The 11,172-nt window shown below is 49.8% G+C and overlaps 1 protein-coding gene and 1 long non-coding RNA gene across 3 annotated transcripts; one reads left to right on the forward strand and one right to left on the reverse strand.

The window, feature by feature from the left end:
• Positions 1-1,839: 1,839 nt before the first annotated feature.
• LOC135648507 (uncharacterized) lies at positions 1,840-2,682 on the reverse strand. Of its 2 annotated transcripts, none has more exons than XR_010500978.1 (2): positions 2,137-2,682; positions 1,840-2,025 (listed from the first exon to the last, which is right to left on the reverse strand). It is a non-coding gene; the product is annotated as an uncharacterized LOC135648507 (long non-coding RNA). The 2 variants fall into 2 exon arrangements; XR_010500977.1 differs by having other exon boundaries at positions 1,840-2,037.
• Positions 2,683-5,231: 2,549 nt separating this feature from the next.
• On the forward strand, positions 5,232-6,483 carry LOC135648372 (GTP-binding protein SAR1A-like). Its single transcript, XM_065166020.1, has 3 exons — positions 5,232-5,507; positions 5,597-5,728; positions 5,993-6,483. The coding sequence occupies exons 1-3, from the start codon at positions 5,379-5,381 to the stop codon at positions 6,311-6,313; spliced, it is 582 nt and encodes a 193-aa protein (XP_065022092.1). The 5' UTR covers positions 5,232-5,378; the 3' UTR covers positions 6,314-6,483.
• Positions 6,484-11,172: the final 4,689 nt, after the last annotated feature.

Here is an 11,172-nt window from a genome sequence, read left to right on the forward strand (position 1 = left end):
CTTTACGCTCCCATTCTGTGGCTTCCATTGTATTTGCACACAGAAAATTAATATTTTTTGAAATTATTGGACTCGGATAGAATCTAATTCCAATGGATCAGTGAAGAAGTCAGCAACACGAGAAATTCTATAACAAGATATCATCGTCAATTAGGTTCCACTCTGTTTCCCGTGCTTGCTTTGCTTTAAATGGGCCTATTTAGGCCACTTGATATCGGTCCGGACTTGTCGGACTTGGGCTGGAACTGTGTCTATTTGTCGGTACATTTTCCACCACCAAATCCCGCAGTATTATTCCCTTCCTACTTTTCTTCCTCTGCATCGTTTCACAGATGATATACGAAAAATGATAGAGTTGGGTTTTGATTGCCACAGTGGTTGAATGACTAGATTACCTTTGTGATGTGTTCATAAACAGGGTACTTTGAGATGAGCTCAGTAACCCTTTCACGACAAATAGGCAATTCCTTTCCTTTTCAGTGATTTGGTGGTCGGGGGGGGGGGGGGGGGGATGTGGCTGACGCAGAAGAAGCTGATGGTTCTTCCAAGATGTGCTTTGGTCTTGTTCTTGTCACACTGTTGATCAAAAGGAAGTTTCTGCCGGTGGTTGTCTTTTTGATTTGTCGAGCAAACATGGTCGGATACAAAGACACAGATTGCGCGGTGAAGTGAGACAGTGCCAGAAAAAGAATACATATCATACGGAACTACTATTCCGATATAGAGAAATCTACACCTTAAAACATCATTCTTTGCTTCACGATGGTGAATGCCTCTCACATCAAATCTTGAACGGAAGAAACCAAATGGACCATCTTACCCACACCAAAAGCCGTCAAAGAAATTACCAAGAATGGGTCTGCGGCCGAACTCGTCTTCAGCCACATTGAAGTGAATCGCCATCAATGTCAACACGATTCTTGAGACGTGTGTCCTCATGAACATACCATCATCGGGGTAGAGTCGTAGGCAGCAGTAGTAATGTGGCAGCCCCCGACGCATTATCCTAATGAATGCAACACCAAGTGAAGTAGTGGCGCTGGGTCGCAGAGATTCCCATCCAAGCGACTACCCGACAACCCCCACCTGCCTCCGTCGCCTCCCCGCCCACCGCACGCGCCATGCTCCGCGGACGAGCCCTCCACCGTCCGATCAGGCGATGCGAGTGATGAACGGACGGATTCTGAGTCCGTACGTCGCGGCGCATGCGGGAATCAGGGTGGGTTCGTCGTTCTTCGGAGACCTGCATTCGCGTCGGAAGATTTACAATAGAAGGATGAAAATGCTTCTATGGTCTCGAGTATTTTGCTGTAGTTCGATAAGATGAACTTTAGGAGGAAGATGATGATCGCAAACGTTGATACCGAAGAGAAGACCTGGAGAAGGAACGACGACGCTCTCAAGTTGACTCCGAGAGCCTCAACCTCAGCAGCAAGAGAGAGAGAGAGAGAGATGGCATCCTCGTGGAGATTCATGTGTTCTTGGACCAACAAATCGGATAAAAGAAGTCTTTTTTTACACGTTTGTTGTCTTTACTGATCAGTGGAATCTCCTACTGCCTCTGTTTGACCCTCCAATCGTCTGTCTTTCCTGTGGGTAAGCAGCGCTACTACAGATTTAGATTTCAGATCTCTGTTTGGCTTGGTCTTAACACCCAGAAGTAATAGACTAAATTACTGCAGGACTCTCTGCTCAAGGTGGGTTCATGAAAGCAGGTTCTCTACTCTTTGATTTCGAGGAAGCTTAATCTGCTGCCATTAAAAATGTCTGATGCCATGACAAGCTCATGCTGTTTACAGGAATTCAAGAGCACCAGCAGAATGATTTGACTGACGAGAATTCAAACAAATAGGAAAGATAATGTTTTATTTCTTGCCCTTGCTATTTCTGAACATGGAGCCAAGCTCTGTATGCTAAGAATCTCCCTCAATTTCGTTCCTAATCCCAAAGATTTATCAACATATCATTCAGTGTAGGAGATTCTCCCAATACAAAGCCTTTCTCTTCTTCTCTTCACTCCATTACCTATACACCAAACTGATATATAAAATAAGATGTAAAAAAGACAGCTTCGGAGACACCACCCCTTTGTGTTTCTTCCCACAAACCCATGGTAGCGCAGGTCATTTAAGCTACCTGTTGTGGAGCGGATCCGGGCAGCTCGGCACCCGCCGCTTACTTTCTTCCATACCACCCCCCTCCGCCGTTGCCGGAAGCGGAGGAGGGCCGATAGGGACGGGTCTCCTCCCTATAACTGGCGTCCTCTCTCTTCCGTAAGCATTGGAGTCGGCCGGGAATGTCCGAATTGCCACCTTCCTACAGTCGAAGCACAGCCAGAAGCTCATCAGAAGAACGAGACACAGCACCACACCTGATCCCTCCCTCCTCCCGGCCATCGACGTCGCCCGGGCTCTTGGCGTCACCCCGCCGGGGCTCTTCCCATCGCCGCCGCTAAACCCCGTCGGAATCCGAGCTCCACCGGATAGAAGACGAGAGAGGTGGGGCGTTGATGGCCGTCTTGGTTTGAAGGGAGTTCCTGCCTGCGTTGTATAAGAGAGCCAGTGCTGGAACAAATGCCCATGATATAACGCTTAATGCCAGGAATGCCACTGGTACGATAGCGTGGATGGCGGGCGTTGTCTTCTTGGTTTTGCGTTCAAAACATGGCCAATTTAGCTTCACTCTCTGTTCTTGTCAGCTTAAGCTGGCACCACTTGAAGGAAATGCTGGCACAAACAGATGCCTAATAAGACCTTGTTCTCATAAATCAAACAGCTGGAAAGGTGTACAAATAAGCTATTGACAGTACGAGCGGAGTATATATCATTAAATCTTCACTGCTGCCCACCATCAAGCTATCCCCTGCTACCTTCGTCCACCAGAGTATCCATCAAAAGACTGTTGCAACGGGGTGGGGAGGCTCTGAGGCTTGGTCATTCCAGTTGCACAGCAGCATGGATCTCTGGTGCGACAGTACTGCACATACCATATTCACTTGTCCTGTGAACAGATCAACTTAAATTTGAATGTTCTGTAGCCACTTAAAACCATTTACGGATTCTTCACAGTTAGCTGCGCTAGAGGCAACTTAGCTCCACGAGAGCTGGTCAGATGTTTAACAAGGTCAGCAAAAGAAGGATGAGCAAGTCAACTCTGTGCGAGTCAGGGCGGATATGGCCAACTCTGCCAATTGAACCACGATTTGTCACGGTATATATACACTAATCAGTGTCATGGAACTCTTTGAGCTCCTTTTCATCCGCATTCCCAACGACTGTGATGGGTGAAAAGGCCAAGAGGACTTGGAGAGGAAAAGCCAGTGTTTTGTGCATAAAAAGCGGGTTTTGTCCTTGCAAACCACCGAGCCAGCTTTCCCAGTTGGGGGTCATAAAGGGGCGACCGAGAGCTTCCTCCTTGGCTTTTGTTCTCGCCTTGGCTGCTTGCGTTCGTCCGCTTCCTCACTGGTTTTGTCTTCGGCATTAATGCACCCACGCGAAACCCATGGCTTTGACATGCAGCAACCCACCTCTCAATTTCTGTGTCATCATCATCGTCGTAATTTGGAGTTAAGGAATGGCAACGTCTCTACAATAATAATCGACCCGTTTCCAGCTATGCCGATGAGTGAGTGCCAATGAATGAGCCAACCACCACAGTATCCGCTGTTCGACAGCGCCATCATCTGTGCGTCGATATGGGCAGGAATGATTTCGAATACTGAGATACGGCTTCGAACAATACAATCAAGTGCTTCGCACGTCAAGAACAGCGAGGTGAGTAGAGACTAACAGAGACCGAACCAATCAATGCGGCGTCTGCTCTACATAAAGAGCTTGGCACACGGACGCGCTCCACCGGCGACAGCGGTCGGACCGGGATTGAACGCGACGGGCATGGGCAGAGTCCCTGGGCAGGCACGGCAGGCCCTGCGCAGGCCAGGGGTCGGGTCCGATCCGAGCCTCTTAACTCAGCTATTGGAATGTCGGGCTCGATGCATCGGTAAATAGCATCAGATTCTGTCTTGGGCGCAGGTCGAGGAGAGACAGATCCTGGTTGCACCAGATTTATGGGAACGGGCCCCACTGAACTGGTGTTCTCAGCTTTAGCTATACTATGAATGCGTCAACCACCCGTGGAGCATGGTGGGGGCGGGGTTAGGTGGATAGACCTTAAATGAGCCATGCAGGTTGGTTGCAGCTGGCATTGGAGTCATAAACTTGTGGTTAGCCAGTGGTGCATTATAACACAGGATGAAGGCCTCTATTTGAGTTGTCTCGGGCTGCATTGCCCCTAATTTGTTGCTAAATTGACTTAGCATTTACACACTTCGACTCCGCCTGATCCAATCAATTCACCACTATACAAGCCCACGTGAAATTTCAGTTAGACGATCGATCACACGTCTCTTCGTATATTTATATATATTACTTTGAATCTGAATTCTATGATTTTAATGGTCGTGATAGAAATTTTAGCATGATGAATCTTAACATATGTTATGTCAAACATTGATTCGATCAAAAAACTTAAGCTTTTATGAAAGATATGAATATATTCAATATTTTAATATTATAATTGATATTAAAAATAAAAAAAAAAATAATTATCTATTATATATTATATAGAAATCGTTCGAAGCTTCTATCGACGGCACTGCGTTCGTTTGAAAAGGACCGCTTTGCCTTGGGAGTTTAGTTTCGAGTTCGAAACTTTGCAAGGATTCAGTTCTCTATTTTATACCCATACTTGCAATTTTAATATCCAAGTCTACCCAGTCACGTTGCTCCACGCTCGTAGACCAATGATGATTTGCCACATCCTCGAAACTTAGCGTGGAATAGGCGGTGGATTTTTATGCCTTTGATTTAAAGGATCTAAAAAATAAAACCAAACTCAGATGATAATTATTAGAACTTTTATATGAATTAAACCCATTTTACAAAGTGAACCGTAGAAAACCGAACCGAGAATAACCAGACGGAGCGCACGAGATTGATTTGGTTTAGCGAACGGACAGGGTCTGTCTACACACTGGCCACCTCTCGTTTCGTAGAGATCATCATCTTGCCGGTCCTATCCTGCGGATCCACGTTGTTCAACCAATTACCACCTTCCACATCGACAAATGACAGACATTCTTTTTACAATAACTCCAAACTTCGCAATGGTCATATAAAATAATGTTACGTGTCCCATTATCTAAAGAACCTATAAAACTGTACATTGCGTCGGCCTCTCAAGTTCCACCAACGTCGACGAACACTAGGAAGACGAACCCAACCCAAGTAGTACCTTCGACGAGCCCAACTGGGGGGATACGACCGCCCTTGTCGTCTCGTCTCGTCGCCGCCTTTGTTTTCTTTCTCGTCGAGGAGGAGATGTTCTTGGTGGACTGGTTGTATGGGATCCTCTGGATGCTTGGACTGGGGGCCAAGGAGGCCAAGATCCTGTTCTTGGGCCTCGACAACGCCGGGAAGACCACCCTGCTCCACATGCTCAAAGATGAGGTGCCGAACCCAGCTTCTTTTGTTGCTTCTTCTTTATTGTTCATGCTCTGTTCTCATTCTTTTGGGATGGTGGTGGTGGTAACGAGCAGAGGTTGGGGCAGCACCAGCCGACGCAGCACCCGACGTCGGAGGAGCTGATGATTGGGAAGATCAGGTTCACTGCCTTCGACTTAGGTGGTCACCGGATGGCTCGCAGGCTGTGGAAGGACTACTACACAAAGGTACCTCGCATGGTACTTCGGATGTATTGACGTTATGCTCTTCTGTGGCAATATTCATGGCGCTTAAGATTGTTGGAATATATACATGAAATCGAGTTGTTCTCACCGTTCATCAGGTTGTTCTCATTATTTTCTGCAAGCAACACTTCATCAGATATGCATATGGTAGCCGAGCAATTTCACAAACAGATTCTGTGCTCCAGATTTTGAACCTCTACATTGCTCTCGTCGCTCCATGGTTGTAACGATGGTTGAATCCTGCAGATGGATGCGGTTGCCTACATCGTTGACGCAGCCGACAGGGACCGGTTCTTGGAGTCCAAGAAGGAGCTGGATGCGCTGCTTTCCGACGAGGCTCTCGTTAACGTTCCCTTCCTGGTGCTCGGGAACAAGATCGACATTCCCTACGCGGCTTCCGAGGACGAGCTCCGTTACCATCTAGGCCTCGCGGGCTGCACCACTGGCAAGGGCAGGGTGAGTTACACCGGCAGCAGCATTCGCCCTGTCGAGCTCTTCATGTGCAGCGTAGTTCGCAAGATGGGGTACGCTGATGGCTTCAGGTGGCTGTCGCAGTACATCAAGTAATGGAGGTTTCGGCTGTCGCAGTTGTTCGCTACTTGTACAGTGTGTTTCGGTGTGCTCTTCATGCTGCATCTTTTTGTGTCGTGTAAAACACTCTCTGATAAACTTGAAGCTGTTAGGAAAACAATGATGTGTAAGATGAAGTGTGAAAATAAGATTAATAATTAAAATAATGGATTATTGAATTTCATTCAAAATTTATCTATTTAAACTTTCGAATGAGTAATTTTAATTAAAACTATGACCCACAACAAATGTCAATTATAATTTATAATTCTATGAAGGTTAACTACTTGTTCTTAATATCTAAGTAAAGTTGAGTTCACATAATCAAATAGCAGCGACCAACTTGGCTGAGGGTGGTATACCAATGCACGAAGATGATTAGTTTAATCGATAAAGATTTTGATTATTAATGATAAAATTTTAAAATCGAATATTATTTTATAAAAATAAAAAGAAGAAGAAATGTAAAGAAAAAAATTTTAAGTGATATATATAGACAATTAATTTAAACATATACAAAAGTTTGGCATAAAATATCTTTCAACTCTTACCACCAAAACAATAAATGAAATCAATATAAAACGAATTTAAAAATATTAAATTATTTTTAATCGCCAAACTTATTATATTATAATTAGGAGAAGCAAAATTGAACTGTTCCTCTGTCAATTTCTAGCAGTGTAGTATATTCTCATCTACCCCACATTAGTTGAACTTGCTGTGGGCGCCCAGAAATGGATTCGGAACAGGAATGTCCGTCTCAGAAACTGATGGCCAAACACAAACCTTAAATTCCTCGGTACATGCACTCCCCCTGATTTATTCTGTATCATCATCCACGGCACCAGGAAACAGATCATGATAACACCTCCTGTTATCATCATCAACCTAAAACCTGGACCATGCAATCAACTGCACCAGGAAACAGTACTGTGAACAATCATCCATCGTGAGTTTTGATTCAGGAAAATCTTTCCTGGATGAGCACAAACGCACATCAAAGTCAGAGACAGCATTCAATGGCTCCTTCTGCCTGTCCCTTATCCTTCACTTGAATCGTCACTCTATCTTATCCTGAAAGATAGCAGGAGATCACTAGAGCCATATTCTCTCTCTTCGTCACCTCGATGTCTGCCACAGGTGGCTTTCTGCAAAGCCGTAACTAGAAAATACAAGAGTCTTCTCAAGACTCCACCTCGTTGGCGATAGCCTCTCTCTCTCCTCAGGGCATGATGCATGCAAAAGGTTCCAAGCGCTTCCAAACCAGTGGTGACTTGACGTCTCCAGTACCATTAGACGTTCACCGCGCCCTCGCTACTTCGGTCTGGTCCAATTCATCGTCAACCTGTCTCTGGTTGCAAAGAAAACCTGACTACCTCGCAGAAAACTTAAGCAGAGTAAAAGGAGGTGTTGTGGTAAACAACCTTGAGTCGTAGCCTCGGGTTCGACGCGACTTGGTTCAGGTCCAGCTGATGGGGATCTTCACGAGACGGCTTTCGAGCCTGTCGAGACGGTCGACGCTGAGGTCGGGACGGTGTCGTCGTGCCCTCCGTGCAAGAACTCATCGCCTTTATGCCTCGCGGGGACCTTCGGCTTCGCCCCTGCACAAAGGTCGGGTCGAGGTGCTCGACCCGACCCCTCCGACGATCAAGTTAATCAATGACAAAGGGGATTCAGACGAGGAAGTTCCTTTTTCTCCTCCCTCTCTCCGTTCAGAATGCGAGGGTACTTATAGGGAAGCTCATTGTTTCCTGATGTGCCCGCTTGCAGGGGGCAGGCTGGTAGCGTCTGACATTGGTGTTGGTGTGGCGTGAGGAACCGAGCCTGAGCAAGTCATTAATGCGCCTTGGCCGGTGTTCTGGTTCGTTTGACCAGGTGCTGTTGTGTCTATCGAGACGTCATCTGACGTCAGCCGAGTCTTATCATAATTACTATCCTCATCATATTCCCCTTCGGAAAGAAGCTATGCGTTAGTCGTTGTAACGGGAGTCTGAGGCATGGCTTCAGCTTTCAAGCGGGCTGGCCGTGCAGGCATGGCCTCGGGGAGCATGGAGCCGAGGAGCACAACGCAAGCGGGCTGGCCGCGCAGGAGTGTCTCGAGGAGCATGGAGCCGAGGAGCACTACACAGGCGGGCTGGCCGCGCAGGTGTGTCTCGGTCAGTCAACAGCCGAGGCAAACGCTCAGGCATGTAGGCTGCGCAGAGGCGTACTCAGGCAGTCGGCATGTCTCGGGGAGCATGGAGCCGAGGAGCACGACGCAGGCGAGCTGACCGCGCAGGTATGTCTCTGTGAGCATAAAGCCGAGGAGCACTACGCAAGCGGGCTGGCCGCAGGAGTGTCTCAAGGAGCATGGAGCCGAGGAGCACTACATAGGCGGGATGGTTGCGCAGATGTGTCTCGAGGAGCATGGAGCCGAGGAGCACTATGCAGGCGGGCTGGCCGCCCAAGTGTGTCTCGGTCAGTCGACAAGCGAGGCATACGCTCTGGCAGGCGGGCTGCACAGAGGCATACTCGAGCAGTCAGCAACCGAGCGGGTACTTGTGTTGCTGTCCCTTCATACCAACTTACCTGTGGTGGGGGGCTGGGGACTCCTTTGCCTCATGAGTCCTTGGGAGCCAGCTCTTTGCGCTGCAGCATGCTTACAGGCACCGGGTTCGATGCACTGGGGCTCTGCCGTTTGCTTGGCTTGCCTCTGGGTTGCCGCATTAGGCCTTCATTTATGGCGGGACGTCCTTTGGCCTTCCTGAAGTGACATGGTGGGCAGGCGAGTACATGAGTGGGCTGTCGCCCGCTTCCGGGATGCGAAAAGACGCTGGTTTCGGCGGGATCTCTCCTTTAAATAAGGCGCGTTTGGCTTCGTTCCCATCTCTCGCCGCTGAGTCTTTTTCTTCGGATCTTGATGTCCCCTTCCCAACCGTTCTCCTTGCTTCCAGCGTCGCCTCTCTTCCCCAAGTAGCCCCTTCTTGTTTCCTGTTAAGGTCCGTAAGAATGACCTCCTCTTCCTCTTCCTCCTCTTCATCTTCCAATAGAGCTAGGGGGAGACCCCTTCCGTCGTCCCCCGTCCAGTCTTCCGATGGGGAAGCGGCGCGGGCTCTTGAGGCCTTAATGTGGCCGCATGACCTCGACTCTACCATGAGCGGGTCATCACTGAGGAGACTCTGGGAATGCTATGGCGTCCCGGAGGATTATATCCTCAGCGCCCCCGAACCGGAGCAGCGGGCTTACGACCCGATCCCTAAGGGTTTTGCGCTAACCCTAGATGCCCTAGAGGTGGGGCTGTGCCTTCCCCTTCACCCCGTCATCGTCTCTTGTATCTTCTTGTGGCGAATTTTATCATCTCAGGTGGCGCCAAACTCTTGGCGCTACCTAGTGGCATTCCTAGGGGAATGCCACTACGCCAACATCACCCCCACCCACAACCTTTTCCTTTCTTGCTTTCGTCTTTCCAAAGGGTCGGGGGTTACTTTCTATCAGCCCGAGTGGGCTTTCGAGTCAGGGGGGCACCTTCCAGTAATAAAGGGTGGAAGGGGAGGTTTTCTATGTCAGCTGTGCGAGAGACTGGGGTTTTGGGGTTCGGTGGTCCGCGAGAGCGATTGACAACACCGCCCCGAGCCTGAGCGACGAGGAGCGCAGGGATCTGAGGAGGCTCAAGGAGATTCTCCCCAGCTCCCATGCCATCCGGAACATGACCGAGCGGTGGTTGGTCGAGGTGGGTCTTAGTTCGACGCCTCAGGGTACGTTAATAGTGTCCGGTCCGGGTATTTCGCGGCTCGCCCTAAGTTCTAACTCTAGTTCGACTTTTTGCAGAAATGGTGAACCTCCTATCCCTTCTAGGTAGTTGGGCGTCGCCGGGTTCCTCTCCACGCCCATCGGCCGCCCCGAAGCCTGGCTCGAAGGATGCCCCGTTGGAGATTGCGGTCGGACATCCTCGGAAGAAGGCAAAGATCATTGCCTCCAAGGGAGCTGAGGCGGCCCCGGGACGGGGGGACCGAGTAGAGGTGGGCCCACTTCGAGGCATGGCGGGACCCAGCTGGGAGGCGACAGGGAAAGGCCCGTGCCCTCCCTCCGTGCGCGATCTGTGCAGACTACCCGTGTGCGACGACGAGCCGTTTCTATCGCGGGTGGTGGGTGAGATCCCGGCGGGGGAGGCTAACGACCCCTTGGTCGCCCGCTGGGGGGGCCTGTCCTGGGGGGACAGAGTGTGGGCTGGAGGGGATTCCTCCGCCACATTCCTCCAGGGTGCGCTTCATCCCGACATGGCTCGGGATATATACACCTTGCCCTCGGAGGCTCTGCTTGGCAAATCGGCCAAGTCCCTGACCATGATAAGTATTGCGCCTGCTATTTCTATTTATACATTCGACGGTGCTCCTCCTGACCTCTCCTCTTTCTTATAGGGCTTACACTAAGCGACGACCCTGATGGATCAGGTGCGGGACGCTGGCCAGGTCATCGGGGGCCTTAGCGGGCGCAATGCCGAGTTACGCCGCCAAGTGGAGGAGATCCGAGCCGGGGCAGGCCCGGAGGCCGTGGCAGTTGCCGAGAAACGTGCGGCGGACTCGGAGGCGGAGGTGGCTCGCTTAGATCGAAGCTCCAAATGTTAGAAAGTTCGAATAAGGAGCTCCAGAAGACTTTACGGGTGGAGCGGACCGAGCTCCGTTTGTCGAAGATGGAGGCGTGCACCCTCAGCAAAAAGTTGGGGGAGGCAAAGGCCAAGGCGAGAGCAGCTTCTGAGGCACTCGCCGAGGAGGCGTGCCTCCGACCAGACAAAGACAAGGAACTGCTCGAGACTTACAAGAAGTTCGAAGGGTTCGAACTCGGGCTGACGCGGACGGGGCAGGTCTCCTTCGCATATG

The sequence above is a fragment of the Musa acuminata genome, chromosome BXJ3-9 (genome assembly GCF_036884655.1).
Source record: "Musa acuminata AAA Group cultivar baxijiao chromosome BXJ3-9, Cavendish_Baxijiao_AAA, whole genome shotgun sequence".
NCBI classification, from domain to species: Eukaryota; Viridiplantae; Streptophyta; class Magnoliopsida; order Zingiberales; family Musaceae; genus Musa; species Musa acuminata.